This window comes from Bufo bufo, chromosome 1 (genome assembly GCF_905171765.1).
Source record: "Bufo bufo chromosome 1, aBufBuf1.1, whole genome shotgun sequence".
NCBI classification, from domain to species: Eukaryota; Metazoa; Chordata; class Amphibia; order Anura; family Bufonidae; genus Bufo; species Bufo bufo.
The window spans coordinates 253,456,514-253,473,063 of NC_053389.1; the positions used below are offsets into that span (position 1 = coordinate 253,456,514).

Consider the following 16,550-nt stretch of genomic DNA (forward strand, 5'->3'; position numbering starts at 1 on the left):
CCTGCGTTGCTTAGGATTCCATGTCGCCTGAACCGCTCAGGAGTCAGTGCATCGCCCGAATTACGCAGGTTCCATGCATCAGCCTGTAACGCTCAGGGATTTGTTCAGCAACGTCCGGCTGGTTCCTGGTTACCCGATTCGTGTCCTGTGTGTCTGGATTTCTGTTTCCGCAGGTTTGTTGCATGCGACGCGACTTCGGGCTCTGATGCTGGCTGTCCAGGGTCACCCAGCAGTTGGCCATGACGCCCAGGCTGCATCCCGGTTCTCCATCGCCTCTTTCCAGTGCCACCAGATCGCACCTCTCTCCGGGTCTCGTACCGACGCAAGCTTATTTTTTCTTGTAAGCAGGGCCTCAGGCCACCGGGATGTCGATCCATCCTCAGTTATATCGCAGGGCTCCTCCATGCCCGGTCACTCCACGGTGCCGGGTTTCAGGTAAGTTCCAGCCGAGTGGCGGCGTGACGCTTCTCCGCAGCTCAGAGCCTTCCTTCATTTATCACGAGCCACCATTCCTAGGTCTTCAGTATCACCGGAGAGTTGGCAGCGCTGTCCGTTGATTCGGTTAGGTTGCGATCCTTTCTATACCATGTTCATTTCTGTTTCCTTCTGAAACTCAGGTTTCATGTATTTCCCGGATTAGCTCAAAATTCACGTTTTTGCCCATTCACCCAGGTCTAATTCCCGGAGTCGCGCGGGTTTACGTGTTTCCTGGATCGCTCGGGTCCATGCATTTCCCTGGGTCGCTCGAGTTCATGTATTTACCTGAGTTCCTCGGGTTTATGTTTCCAGAATCGCCCGGGTTCATGTTTTCTGGGTCGCTCGGGTTATGTATGTGCCCAAGTCACTCAGGTTTTACATTTCCCTGAATCGATCAGGTTTAGGTATTTCCCTGAATCGCTCAGGTTTTGTATTTTCCTGTCTTTCAGGTTGCCGGTATCTCCAGGTGGTATGTTTTCCTGATTCACCCAGGTTACGTATTTTCCGGAATCACTCAGGTTTTGTTTCCTCTCTTCAGGTTGGCGGTATTTCCAGGTTGTGTGTTTTTCTTGATTCACTCAGGTTACATATTCCCTGAATCGCTCAGGTCTTTTTTCCCACAGGTGGTTCGCATTTGCCTGAATCGCTCAGGTCTTTTGTCCCACAGGTATTACGCAGTTGCCTGAATCGCTCAGGATCCGATATATTTGCCTGGAACGCTCAGGGTTTTTCCAGCAGTATCCAGTGGCTTTCATAGCCCATTGCCACACGCACCGCTACCTGTCATTTGACACCATCAAGCTGTATTGGCCGGCATTCAACACCATCGGATGCTCGGCGAGCCCTCTGCCAAATCCATTTTCGTATCAGGCCATTAAAGCCACCCTGAGGGTTAGCGCGGCGGTCCAGGTGCGTAGACAACCAGTGTCAGGCGAGCTTTTCCGCAGATTGGCCGTAGCCCTAGACGGTCTCCCTTTGGGCACTCAGCAAGCATCATCACCAAAGCAGCCATGTACCAAGGGGTTCTATGGGCTCTTAGACCCGGGGAGTTCACCTGCGGCACGGTCAACCGAGCGACCCTGCTCAGGCGACCCTGCTCCACTTCATACGGTCCATCCTAGCCACCGAGTCCAATCAGGCTGGTCCTCCCACCGAGGTAGAGTTCTTCCCTACGGCCAACTGTTGGTGTCCCGTCAAGGCGCTCCAAGAGCTTCTGGCCTCACTCCAGTCTCCCGCGTTAGACGACCCGTTGCTCCCAATTAACGGTAGGCCCCCCTTCTTCGGCCCAGTTTGTCTCCAATGTCCGCACCCTGACGGCAGGGTTGGGGTTCAACCCTAGCATGGTATCCGGGCACTCCTCTCGCGTAGGGGCCGCTTCCGCGGCATCCAGTAATCAGGTACCGGCGCACGTCACCCGGAAGGGGGGTCGTTAGCGGTCGTCCTGCTACGCAAGGTACATTCACAATCCGCGAGTTGAGATTGTCAGAGCCTTTCGTTCTTTGGGCTTTATGGGTTCCATGATGCTCCAATAAATACTTTGCACCCTACTCCGGGCCGGTTCTCTTTGCCCACTTATCTAGGCCTTACCTCGTCACTGGCACCGGGCACACTCCAGCCAGTTGGTTCAGGGCAGTACATAGGCATGCCTACTCTGTTCCTCGATTAGCTCCTACCACAAATAGTTAAGGCTGCGTGCAGCCTGTAATTGTGGGTGGAGCGACCTCCCCTATTTAAACCCCCTAGTACAAGCAGGAGGGCGCCCGTTTCTTGCCCCTCCCTCCCATCCCCTTTTTCATTCACTCCTCCTGGGTGGCCCACTTATCTAGGCCTTACCTCGTCACTGGCACCGGGCACACTCCAGCCAGTTGGTTCAGGGCAGTACATAGGCATTCCTACTCTGTTCCTCGATTAGCTCCTACCACAAATAGTACTGCCTCCGCCGTTTCCTATACATGATATAAGCACAGATAGTACCGTCTGCCTGTATTTAATGTAGGCACAGATAGTACCTCCTCTCCAGACCCGCACCTATCAGACAATGGGGGCATATCCTAGCGATATGCCCCCATTGTATGTGATGGGAATAACACTTTAAGGCACAGAACACCCATATTTCTGGTGAAACAAGCCTAGGTCACCCTAGGATTCTCTATGGTGATGTAGGCTGGGAACCACAGTGGGGTCTGGATTTTGCACCTGTAATATATGGGCATATTACAGCAGACTGAATCCAAATGTTGCTATTGAGACGGCAATATCCTACTTCAAGTATTTCAAGAGGATTAGAAGATTTTCTTATGGAATAAAAAATAATCCACAGGATACATAAATAGATTTCACCTTTATTTACAAGCATCTCGAAAAACACATTATAGGGAAGACCCAGCATACCTGCAAAAGAGAAGAAACGTGTTACGACACACACATGGGCATATCTACAATTCCCATGTTCTAGGCATTACCACCATACCCCAGTCATACCTGGTGCAAATTCGGATACAAAGGTGCCGTAATAACGACCACTGTAAGCAATGGGCACAAGGCAAACACACACACAGATGGAGATTTATCAAACTGGTGTAGAGTAGAACTGGCTTAGTTGCCCATAGCAACCAGATTCCATCTTTCATTTTCCAAAGGAGCTGTGAAAAATGAAAGGTGGAATCTGATTGGTTGCTATGGGCAACTAAGCCAGTTCTACTTTACATCAGTTTGATAAATCTCCCCACGGTATGAAGGGGCCTTAAAGCTTATACTAGTACCCAAAATCAGAAACTGGAAAGGGGGATAAAATTATGGAAAACAAGAAATTTTAAAAGGGGTAGTCCAGGATTTTGATCTATGATGGGTGGGGGTCCAACACCCTGCAGCCTTGCCAATCAGCTGTTACCTCAGCTGATCAGCCTGGCTGACAGGTGTTAGACCACCGCTGCTCTGATATTGAGGGCCTGTCCTGAGGATACGCCATCAATACCAAAATCCTGGACATCCCCTTCAAAAGCTTTACGCAACCCTTAGCTATAGGCTGTATGTATATGGATATTACAGAGGGCATTCCATTCCCACATACAGTTAAGTCCATATATATTTGGACACTGACACTATTTTTTATTTTTTTTTACCAGTTTACTAAAACAGATTCAAGTTATAGTTATATAATGGACATGGACATAAAGTCCAGACTTCTAGCTTTCATTTGAGGGTATCCACATTAAAATTGGATGAAGGTTTTCAGAGTTTCAGCTCCTTTACATGTGGCAGTTTTTAAAGGGACCAAGAGTAATTGGACAATTGACTCAAAGGCTGTTTCATGGGCAGGTGTGGGCAATTCCTTCATTATTCTCAATTAAGCACATAAAAGGCCTGGAGTTGATTTGAGGTGTGGTGCTTGCATTTTCAAGATTTTGCTGAGAAGTAAACATGCGCCTGAAAGGAGCTCTCCATGCAGGTGAAACAAGCCATTCTTCATCTGCGAAAACAGAAACAAACCCATCCGAGAAATTGCTACACTATTAGGGGTGGCAAAATCTACAGTTTGGTACATCCTGAGAAAGAAAGAAAGCACTGGTGACCTCAACAATGCAAAAAGACCTGGACGCCCAAGGAAGACAACAGTGGTGGATGATCGCAGAATAATTACCATGGTGAAGAGAAGCCCCTTTACAACAGCCAACCAAGTGAACACCACTCTCCAGGATATAGGCGTATCAATATCCAAATCTACCATAAAGAGAAGACTACATGAAAGTAAATACAGAGGGTTCGCTGCACGGTGCAAGCCACTCATAAGCCCCAAGAATAAGAAGGCTAGATTGGACTTTGCTAAAACCAGCACACTTCTGGAAGAACATTCTTTGGACAGATGAAACCAAGATCAATCTCTACCAGAATGATGGAAAGAAAAAAGTATGGAGAAGGCATGGTACAGCTCATGATCCAAAGCATACCACGTCATCTATAAAACACGGCGGAGGCAGTGTGATGGCTTGGGCATGCATGGCTGCCAGTGGCACTGGGTCCCTAGTGTTTATTGATGATGTGACACAAGACAGAAGCAGCCGGATGAATTCTGGGGTTTTCAGAGACATACTGTGTGCTCACATCCAGCCAAACTGATTGGTCAGCGTTTCATAATACAGATGGACAATGACCCAAAACATAAAGCCAAAGCAACCCAGAAGTGTATTAAAGTAAAGAAGTGGAATATTATTGAATGGCCAAGTCAGTCACCTGATCTGAACCCAATATAGCATTTCACTAAACTTCAGCCAGAAAGACCCACAAACAAACAGCAACTGAAAACCACTGCACTAAAGGCCTGGCAGAGCGTTAAAAAGGAGGAAACTCAGCGTCTGGAGATGTCCATGAGTTCAAGACTTCAGGCAGTCAGTGCCAACAAAGGGTTTTCAACCAAGTATTAGAAATTAACAATTATTTACAATTATTTAATTTGTCCAGTTACTTTGGAGCCCCTGAAATGAAGGGATTGAGTTTAAAAAATGCTTCAGTTCCTCACATTTTTATGCAATCATTTTGTTTAACCCACTGAAGTAAAGCTGAAAGTCTGAACTTGAGCTGCATCTGAATTGTTCTGTTCAAAATCCATTGTGGTAATGTACAGAACAGAAATTAGAAAAATGTTGTCTCTGTCCAAATATACATCGACCTTACTATCTGTACACTACACGGACAATCCATTCATATAAATGGGCATTGTGTAATGCCAAGGGTCACCCTATACATTCAGCCTTCATTTCTGACCCCGAGTGCTACGCTAAAGGAGTATTCTACCGATGGGACTCCCACTGATCTGTTGCTCCACTGATCTCTATGGGGGTTCCAGAAACAGAAGAACACTGTACTCTGCTGCAGAGGTCGTGCTATATTTTTGTGGGAAGAGTAAAAATACTCCTCTTACCATTTTTGAGGAGTATTTTTAGCTATGAGTACGAAAGTTACAGTAATTCAAATAGTTAATACGAAGTCCTACATAACATTAAGGGGTTGCTATTTATGCATGAAAACCATTACTAGTATCTAGAACTGTCTTCCATGCATAAATAGCAAATTTAGACAATTTTAAATTTAGCTGACATATACTAAACATAAGACCACTGCCACCAGTTCTTGCCGGTATAGATGCGAACAGTAGACTATTTATTAGGCGTTGAAGGAATGACTAAAGCTGGGGACACTGTTAGGGTCCATTCACATGTCCGCAAGTGTTTTGCGGTCCGCAAATTGGAACTTTAAATAGAAATGCCTTTTCTTGTCCGTGTCTGCGGCCCCATTAAAAAAGAATGGGTCCGGATCCGTTCCGCAACGTTGTGGAACGGATCCAGACCCATTTTGCGGACGTGTGAATGGACCCTTACACTCAGCGGAAATGGAGTTTAGGGGCAACTTGTTACAAAGCACCGCGCTCATGAGAGCTTCCCCCTCTGCAGTGGTCTCAGATTGGATGCTAATGCTATGTAGTCTTAGGATGGCATAGAGAGCTCTGCAGGGTCAGGTTGGCACAGTATGAGGCTATGTAGGCTTAGGGTGGCACAGAGAGCTCTGCAGGGTCTGGGTGGTAGGCTTAGGGTAGCACAGTGTGGTAATGTACTGTATGTAGTGCACATAGAGGGATGTAGTGTGATAGTGTACCGTTATAGTGTGATAGTGTACCATTATAGTGTACTGTTATACTGTACATAATGTGATAGTGTACTGTTATAGTTTTATAGTTTACATAGTGTGATAATGTACTGTATATATTTTTATAGTGTGATAATGTACTGTATAGTAGCTAATAATGTACTAGTAGCATCCGTGTAGCGGGTGGACAGATAGAGGAGCCTGGCTGCAGCATTTAGGACAGACTGAAGGGGGGAGAGTTTAGTGAGAAGGAGACCGATTAGTAATGCGTTGCAGTAGTCAAGACGAGAATGAATCAAGGCAACAACAAGAGTTTTTGCCGTTTCTACCGTAAGAAAAGGGCAGATTATGGCGATCGGATTGCACAACGGCTTCAAGGACTGAAACAGAGGAACCTAAGTATACTTTTCATCCATTAGTGTACTGTTATACTGTGATAATGTACTGTTATAGTGTGATAATAATAAAAATTTATTTATATAGCGCCACAATATTCCGCAGCGCTTTACAAGTTCATAGGGTTCATATACAAAACAAAAGTAACTGGATAATATGCAACTGAAACACTAGGAGTCAGGGCCCTGCTCGCAAGAGCTTACAATCTATGAGGAATTGGGGGTGACACATAAGGTAGTCGATTGTGATAAGTAGGATTTGAGCCATTATTGAACTGAAAGGAGTGGTGCCGGCCGATATGCTTTGGGTTTGGGACTACTAGAGGATCGAGTTTAGGCCAGAGGAGTTGGTGGGAGGAGGTTTAGTCGGGGAATAGTCAGTTTAGGTAGCTTGATAAGCCTGCATGAAAAGATGTGTTTTTAAGGCACGTTTGAAGGTGGAGAAGTTGTGGATTGACCTAGTATTCCGGGGCAGAGTATTCCAGAGAGTAGGTGCAGCTCGAGAAAAGTCTTGAAGACGGGAGTGAGAGGTACGAATTATGGAGGTTCCTAATCTTAGGTCGCTAACAGAACGGAGAGCACAAGTAGGGTGGTAGATGGAGATGAAGGAGGAGATGTATGGAGGTGCAGCACTGTGGAGAGCTTTGTGGGTGAGGGTGAGAAGTTTGAACTGTATTCTGTTGTGGATAGGCAACCAGTGAAGTGACTGGCACAGCCTAGTAGCATCAGTATAGCGGGTGGACAGATAGATGAGCCTGGCTGCAGCATTTAGGACAGACTGAAGGGGGAGAGTTTAATGAGAGGGAGACCGATTAGTAATGCGTTGAAGTCAAGACGAGAATGAATCAAGGCAACAACAAGAGTTTTTGCCATTTCCACCGTAAGAAAAGGGTGGATTATGGCGATCAGATTGCACAACGGCTTCAAGGACTGAAACAGAGGAACCTAAGTATACTTTTCATCCATTATCCCTTAGTGTACTGTTATACTGTTAGTGTGATAATGTACTGTACATAGTGTGATAATGTACTGTACATAGTGTGATAATGTACTGTACATACTGTACATAGTGTGATAATGTACTGTATATACTGTACATAGTGTGATAATGTACTGTATATACTGTTATAGTGTACATAGTGATACAGTATATAGTGTGATAGTGTCCTGGACTATAGCGCACATAGTTTAATAGTGTACGGTATATAGTGGGACAGTGATGCTTTTCCTTGGTCACTACTGTCTGTGTGTGAACCCGACCCTGCCCCTCATGCAGCCTCCTGTTCCATGGTGCTTGCAGGATTAGCACTGGCAATGAGAGTAGGGGTATCTGTAAGTCAGTCATGCTGTGACATCTGTGTATCAGCCAGGCTTGTGCTGGGCCCCGCACGGGGTACACAGGCACATCACAGGGTGCTGCATCTATAAGCTGCTCCTCCTTTATTTTTCTGGCTACAGGACAATAGAATGACCTGCCCTGAGGGTCTCCCTCCCGTGTCCTTGCTGTCTGCAGCAGCTGGCAGTCAGACCCAAGTCTGAGGTCGGTGTTGCTTGCTGCTGGTCTCCAGTTGGCGTTGAACAGGAGTCTGAAGCGCTTAGCCACTTTTCCTCACTCCTGAGCGGGGTAGTGAAGACGGTCCCCTAGACCTTCTATTGAGGCCATCTTCACTACCGCACTCAGCAGGGAGGAGAGACGGCGCTCGGCTGAGCACTTCAGACTCATCATTCTAGAGAAAAACAAGGCGCTCAGATTTGGGATCCCGGCTAAATTTTACTACACAGCAAGGCCACTTACCCCGCCAGTGACGATCGTGCGCCTCCTTCCTCACTTCAGAGCGGCGTGCCATAAGTTCAAACTGACCAATCACTAAGCTCCTTACTGTAAAGAGCTTTGTGATTGGTTGTTTCAGGCAGCAGCAGCATCGCTGCGCCGTTCACAGCGCTCACTGCGCTGATGAATGGCAGGGAAAAGTCTAGGGCGTGTCGGTACGCCTTAGAATTTTTCCAGAGAGTAAAATGGCCTGAACAGGCGTCTGACGCTGGTACAGGCATTATTGCGACCTCTGCTCTGCTGTCTCCAGAACGTCCGTACAGATGAATGGTGCGGCAGTGCACATGTCCGACCTGCCTCTGCTAATTTTGGGGGAGGGGGGTGTTCTCGTGATCAGTTGGATACCATTGATCTTATCGTTATCTCCTACCCTGTGGAGAGGGGATAATCTGTCTTTAAGGAACTGCATTGCAGATTAAGAATTTTGTGTTGTTCTTACTGTGAAGAGCTTCATTCTTCATCTTCGGGGGATATTCCCAGCTCCTCATCAGTCCACTGTGAGGGGTCCGGATAGGGAAAGTGACCCTACAAAAGAAAACAATATTATAGGGAAACACATGTTTTTTCATGTGAATTCTCATCTGTGATAATTATGTGTCACCACAGTCTCTGGTGGGTTTCTGAATGGCAACACATCGAGCAGAATGGTCCACGGCCTTTGCATAGCAACAATCAGAGAATACACTAGATTAAAGCCCAAAATCTTCTTAAACCTCTAAGTTTTCCTGTTGGCACTGATCCGCCTGCTTCCTGATGTACGGCTACTGCCATCTCGGCAGTAGCATTGGGCACATTGCCTGTGACATGCTGCACGGGGCTCAGTCTGCAGCTCTAGCTCTCCAGCATCCTGCTCACAATCAGAAAGGATCTACAGGACATTAGCTTCTGCTACATAGGACTAGACCACACTTCCTATGTGACACCTGCCTAAGGCATCATGGGACATGTAGTTACCAGAGTTCCTGGCTGCACTGTCTGTGCAGGGGATTTGGAGCTCCGTATCAGAAAAACAAAGCTCTGACCGCTACAAACACATATGAGATTAATCAGAAAAAAAACAGCGGACCCCAGAACCAAACATTGCTCCTTCGTTACACAAACAGTGGCCCCAAGAAACGTGTAAATCTGAAAATAAAACAGCAAATACTTACGAAAACGGCATCTGGTTCATGCCAAAAATGCCAAAGGATCCAAAACCACATGAAGCCCCCGAGCAGCTCGGCCTGAATGTTCTGGGACTTGGTCACTTCCACCATCTGTCTGTAGCGTGGCTCGATGTGAACCTCTCCACCGGCACTATGGGACAGGAGGAAATGGATTATTAAAAAAATCATACATATATAGAAATATTGCACTGATGCCCATTAAAAAACAACAACTTTGCAAATCATTATGATTAAAAATATTCAGTTTTTGGTTCAGTTACCATTGTTACAGACTATACTGAAACCCGGTGTAGTCTGATCGTGCATCTGCTCCTCTTCTACTTTCTGTTGGAGTAGCACAACTGCAGGATCAGACAACGAGAGGTTTGTTTGTAGTCTGTAACCATGGTGACGCAAGTCTACACAGGAGTTGTATATGCAAAACGGTTGGAGACTATGAGCAAACTTGCTTCATCTTTGGAGCAACAAAAACAATTGCAACCCCCCTCCTATCCATCAACGGTATCCTAAAGGGTTAACTGTACCCTTTTAACACTTTTTGGCTTTGCCTGTCTATTGGACCTGTGGAGGGAAGCATACTTACTTTCTCTCCACCGCTTGGTTCCAGCTCTTTTTCGGTCTACCGCTGCATTTTTAACGCTCCAGATCCCACGTGTAAATTTCCGGAATGGATGGGCGTCAAATCAGCCAATGACTGGCTGCAGCGGTGATAGGCCACATGCCACTTAGGGGACACATCACCGTTGTGGCCCCTGCAGCAGCACTCAAGACCCCTGACAGTGTTGTGCGTTAAGAAGCGGGGTCCGGAGTTTGGTCAACTCAGTGGTGGAACGAAGGAGCCAAAATGAAACAGCGGGAGCAGGTAAGGATGCTTCTCTCCACAGGTCCAGGGGGAGGGGGTAGCAAGAAAGTGTTAAAAAGGTGGAATAACCCTTCAACACTCCCACACCCACCCATGGGGGGTACCCACAACCTCCTACCCCTTAACCAGTACAGAAAACTATAGTAGCTAGGAATTAGGGCTGCACGATATATCGCAAAAATAATCGAATCGCGATAATCGGCAAATGCGATTTGGCGATTCGGCCGACCCGAAAATGCAGCGATTATATATGAAGGGGCCCCTATTGATAAAAAGTCCTCTGTCCTATTGATAACAGGTCCAGCCTCTGTACTTACTTTCACGATGAATGCACTGCAGCGAGCGGCCGGCCGGCGCGTGACTGACGTCACTTAGTCACGCTCCTGCTTCCTGAATTAAGTGGGAGGAGCGTAACAATGACGTCAGTCACGCGCCGGTCGGCTCGCTCGCTGACGCTCTCTGCAGTGCATTCATAGTGAAAGTAGGCTGAAAGTAGGCTGGCCATTTTATGAATAGGAGAGTTATGTGAGCAGTTTAGGACACATGAAGGGACACATAGGGCCATGAGGGGGACCAGCATAAGATGCTATATGTGTGTCTTATGCTGGCCCCCCCTCGTGGCCCCATGTGTCATAGCACAGGTCCCCCATAACAGCGTCCTCCGCAGGTCCCCCATAACAGCGTCCTCCGCAGGTCCCCCATAACAGCGTCCTCCTCAGATCCCACTTAACAGCGTCCTCCACAGATCCCCCACTTAACAGCGTCCTCCACAGATCCCCCACTTAACAGCGTCCTCCACAGATCCCCCACTTAACAGCGTCCTCCACAGATCCCCCACTTAACAGCGTCATCCACAGATCCCCCACATAACAGCGTCCTCCACAGATCCCCCACATAACAGCGTCCTCCACAGATCCCCCACATAACAGCGTCCTCCACAGATCTACACCTCCACAGATCCCCCACTTAACAGCGCCATCCACAGATCCCCCACATAACAGCGCCATCCACAGTTCCCCCACATAACAGCGCCATCCACAGTTCCCCCACATAACAGCGCCATCCACAGATCCCCCATAACTATGTCATACCCAGCCGCGTCAGCGGCTCATATGGGAAAATCCAAGCAAATAGACCTCTAGCACAATTCCCTTTAAAATATCGCATCGCATATCGTTATCGCAATTTTTAGGGCCCTAATCGCAATCGCACAAAATTCCCATATCGTGCAGCCCTACTAGGAATATATAACTCATAATCCTTGTAAAGTCCAGCAACTTCCCAATATACTTCAAGTACGATTTACCATTTTCAAGATCTCTGCTTGCTGCCAGTGAATGGTAAATTCCTCATCATGTATAGGATGGACATATAACCTGGATGCCATAATGATACAAACATCTGCGGTAGACTACCAATTGTTTCCCAGACCAACTCTACCATTTTACACTTTTTGGCATACATCTGTCACCAAACATGAGGGGAGAGAGGTTACCCCTAGGGCTCATTCACACGACCGTGGTTTTGTTCCGCATCCGAGATGCATTTTTTGCGGCTCGGGTGCGGACCCAGTCACTTCAATCTGACATCCGCATCCGTTGCGCCGTTCCATAGCCCCATAAGAACTATGAGTCATGTCATATTCTTGTCCATTTTGCAGACAAGAAGAGGCATTTCTATAATGGGCCTCCTGTTCCGTTCCGCAAAATGCGGAAGGCACACGGGTGGCATCCGTGTTTTGCAGATCCGCTATTTGCGGACTGCAAAACAAGGCACGGTCGTGTGAACAAGCCCTTAAAGGGGTTATCCTGGAAAAGCTAATGATGACTTAACCTCAGGAGAGGTCATTATTATATCAGCAGGGGTTTCAGGACAGCGCCATACACTGTATAGTGGCTGTGCTTGGTATTGCAGCTCAGCCTCATTGACTTCAATGGAGCTGGGCTTCAACTGAACCATGTGACCGATGTACAGTGATGTGAATGGCTTAGAAAGAGGCTGCAGCGCTCAACGCCTCTTCTAATAACTGATCAGCAAGGTACTGGGTGTCATCCCCCCAGATCTGATACTGAGGACCTTTCCTGAGGATATTTGATTTGATCAATTATATGCGCAAAGAGCTTCTAACTGCACTTGCAGTAAGTATGGCCACCAAGCAGCTATTATTTTTTCAGTGTTTGCTTATATCTTTGTGCAATTGACTAGCAGAGTGCTGTTACCTGTAGTTCTACTAATCCTTTCCTGAGGATAGTCATAAATATCTTCTTGGTTATACCCTTTAAAGGGGTTCTCCGGGCTTTTACTATTGATGACCTATCAGATCGGTGGGGGTCAGACACCCGGCACTCCCGCCATCAGCTGTATGAGGCGACAGCGCGCGCAGTGTGCACGTGCCGTCTCTCTTCCTGCTACGTCTATGGCAAAGCAGCAGCAGGAAGAGAGACGGCACATGCACACTGCGCGCGCTGTCTCCTCATACAGCTGATTGGCGTGGGTGCCGGGTGTCTGACCCCCACCGATCTGATATTAGGGGTCCGACACACTGATATTGGGGGGTCATCAATATTAAAAGCCCGGAAAACCTCTTCTTAACTGGTTTTCAGCCTCTGGGTATAATTAAGCTTTCACTGACAGCAACCAGAGATCTTGAAGATGGTTGAGAGATGAAACACAGACTATATAAAAAGATTGCAGACGTTGTCATTATAGGAAAACTTTCATTTCTATAAAAACGGGAAACCCCCTTTAATTTCTCCATTACCCAGCATTCCTAGCACCTCATCTTACCGGGCACGACCCCAGAAATCCAGGACAGACCCTCGGAAATATCTCCCCCCTCCCCCGGGCTCACTTACTTGCGCACCCCGGTTCTCCTCCGCACTACTCCGCCAAAGAGACGACTTCCAGCCCTCAGCGCTCCCCCGAGCCGCCCCAGCGACGCCATGACACCGGAGCAATGTCACCTTCCGGCAGAACAGCTAATCCGCCGCTGATTGGCTAGAGGAATAGAGAGCTCTCGCGAGAACTGCACCGTGAGCGGACGCGTCCATTTGCGAAATGTGGGGGTGTTTATCGCTGTTGAATAAACACAGTTTATCTCTACAGTACTTAAAACCTGTATAATAGCCCATGAAAGCACTCTTGACCTTACCGTTATAACGGCACAGCGTAAATGAGCGATTTCCATTAAATATAAATAAACTGACTGACTGGGTAACTTAAATGACTATTAGGCCGTGCTGTCAGAATGTAGTGCACCCCTGTAAATGTGATTGGAACATGCGGTTGGCATAGTGTCTCAGTAAACATTGCTTAGTACACAGAGCACATGTCCAGGGTCCTAGTGCCGGTGGTCAAGACGCTTGGGCAGGTGAGTGGAATGCTGAATTGTGCTACAGTATATGAGGCGCTATTATCCAGGGGTCCAGGCTCATGGTGTGAGCGCAGGATCTCTCCCTTGCTCTACCTTTGCAGTTTAAAGGGATTGTATGGTTTTGAAAACCCATTTTTTTATATCCTGTTAAGGAGATAAAGGGGTATTTCCATCTCATAAAGTGGTGGCATATAGCTAGGATATGCCGTCAATTAATGACGGATGGACGTATCTATCTTGGCTGCAGTTCCCGCAGTATCAGCGATGTGGCCCCTTTATTCTCGAAATCGGTGAAGGTGCTTAAGATCATAAAGTGGCGGCATGTCCTAACGATTGGGAGTACCTCTTTAAAGGGGTTTTCTGATACTTTTATACTGATGACCTATCATCAGGAAAGGTCATCAGTACCTGATAGGTGGGGGTCCGACACCGGGGACCCCTGTTGATCAGCTGTGTGAGAAGGCACCGGCTCGCACGGTAGCGCTGCGGCCTTCTTGCAGCTTTACCTAGGCCATGTCATGTCACATTCATCGGTCACATGGCCTAGTCTCAGCTCGGCCCCATACAAGTGAATGGGGCTGAGCTGTGATGTTAATCCACGGCACTCCAAGAGATTTGTGCAAAATACATTTTCACATTTAATTCTTAGTTTGCAGAATATCATTTGTGTACATCCAGTGCAATTCATTTATGCATCATAAGTATTATGCCATATCAGACAAAAAATTCCCGGACGTTTCGGTCTGTGCGACCTTATAGATATATAGAGAGATCTCTTCTATATGTCGACTAAAGATATATAGAGAGATATAATGTGCATACAATGTAATCACAGAAGATTTTTTGAGTATTACAGAGATTCTGCTAGAATTTAGAAAAATAAAGGGGAAAAAAGGAACTTAAGGGGAGGGTTTTAGTCCTAATAGGGGCTCTAAGGAGAGAGAGAGAGCGTGTATAAATCACAGGGTAGGGGTTAAAAAGCGAAGACCCTAGCTTCCAGTGGACTGGGAGGTACAATCTGGTTGATATCAAAATGAAAAGAATTCCAGAGATCTCATATAGCTTACTCAATATCGATTGTATCATACATATAATGGTTCTATTACCAGTTCCAGGGATGAAGCTGATGAGAGTTCTTACATACCTTAAGGCAGAGTAGGAAGGCTGGCGCTGGATGTGATCTGCATGTAAATCTGGCGCCCTTTTAAGGTGGCCGGCCGTGTAAGCTGGCGCTCGGGGAGATGATGTAATTACGTCTTGTGCCTGCAATGAGTGAACGCACGCGCTGTGATTATGTGATCGGGATGGCACGAGGGGCGCTCAATGATGACGTAATCACGTCTCATGCTGCCCAGGAGTGAACGCACGCTATGTCCGGGCGATCGGGAGATGGTGCGGGGGTCAATGCGTCACGTCGTGTGCGCGCGCATGCGCACTCTCCCTGTAGGTTTGGTGTGGGCAAAAAAGTGAAAGAGATGCCAAAGGGAGGAGAAAAGTGGGGACGAGGGGGCCAATCACACGAGGATATTAAATTGATGGTATTGGGGGATTAATTAAGAAGAAAGGGTAAAGAAGAAGGGATAATTACAATTCTGTGGTAATTTAGTACCAAATACATATGATCATAACTCAGCATATACACTATGTAATAGGTCAGTGTAATAAACGTTGGCGATGTAGATATACAGATATGTACAGAAAGGAGAATAATATAATGAGCAACAACAGATTGACAATAGATAATTGATAATAGATAATTGATAAGACATAGGATGTTAATATTAGAGAAATCCAGGAAAAACTGCTAGCATGGGATGAGATGGGAGAGGAGGGGAAGGTTGCGGGGAGGGAAGGGAGGGAAGGTGGGGGGGGGGTTTATTCTCACCCATGTTCGCCTAGTCCCCATCAACGAGCCTAGAACAGAGAGACAAAGAATAAATTATAATCATGATAATATGCGAAAGTCACATTCCCTGTTTTAGACCTTTCGGTTCAAGTGTGTCCAGTTTATGAATCCAATACGATTCCCTTTGCTGTAGAAGCGCGATCCTGTTACCCCCGCGTCTTGGTTGGTGTACCTGTTCAATGACCTGGAACCGGAGTTGTGCGATTTGGTGTTTATGTCTTTCAAAATGTGCCGGTAGAGGTAAGGCTACTTTCACACTTGCGTTCAGAGCGGGTCCGTCTGATGTCTCCTCAGACAGATCCGCTCCTATAATGCAGACATTTGGATCCGTTCAGAACGGATCCGTCTGCATTATAACTTAGAAAAAATTCTAAGTGTGAAAGTAGCCTGAACGGATCCGTCCAGACTTTACATTGAAAGTCAATGGGGGACGGATCCGTTTGAAAATTGAGCCATATAGTGTCAACGTCAAACGGATCCGTCCCCATTGACTTCCATTGTAAGTCTGGACGGATCTGCTTGCCTCCGCACGGCCAGGCGGACTAACGAACGATGCAAGCAGCGTTCAGGGGTCCGCCTGCTGAGCGGAGCGGAGGCTGAACGCTGCCAGACTGATGCATTCTGAGCGGATCCGCGTCCACTCAGAATGTATTAGGGCAGTACGGATCCGTTCAGGGCCGCTTGTGAGCCCCTTCAAACGGAGCTCACAAGCGGAGCCCCGAACGCTAATGTGAAAGTAGCCTAAAAGGAGTTGTTTAGTCCGTATTGTGGATTTGTGTTTACAAATGCGGTCACGGATGTGTTGGGTAGTTTCCCCGACGTAGACTAGGCCGCATGGACATTTGATCATGTAAACGACATGTGAAAAAATCCTTGATATGGAACTGTTTGCCTGTTCGT

General features: G+C 47.1%; 2 protein-coding genes across 2 annotated transcripts in view; one reads left to right on the forward strand and one right to left on the reverse strand.

Annotated features, from left to right (window-relative positions):
- Nucleotides 1-2,803: 2,803 nt before the first annotated feature.
- Nucleotides 2,804-13,369, reverse strand: NDUFB2 (NADH:ubiquinone oxidoreductase subunit B2). Its single transcript, XM_040438710.1, has 4 exons — nucleotides 13,227-13,369; nucleotides 9,495-9,639; nucleotides 8,783-8,868; nucleotides 2,804-2,868 (listed from the first exon to the last, which is right to left on the reverse strand). Exons 1-3 carry the CDS (start codon nucleotides 13,313-13,315, stop codon nucleotides 8,794-8,796), a joined length of 309 nt encoding a protein of 102 aa, XP_040294644.1. The 5' UTR covers nucleotides 13,316-13,369; the 3' UTR covers nucleotides 2,804-2,868; nucleotides 8,783-8,793.
- A 303-nt stretch (nucleotides 13,370-13,672) lies between these two features.
- Nucleotides 13,673-16,550, forward strand: part of LOC121005888 — a 52,673-nt gene continuing 49,795 nt past the window's right edge. The window contains exon 1 of the mRNA XM_040438699.1: nucleotides 13,673-13,741. The gene's annotated coding sequence lies outside the window, so the exon portion shown is untranslated. The remainder of the gene's footprint in view (nucleotides 13,742-16,550) is intronic.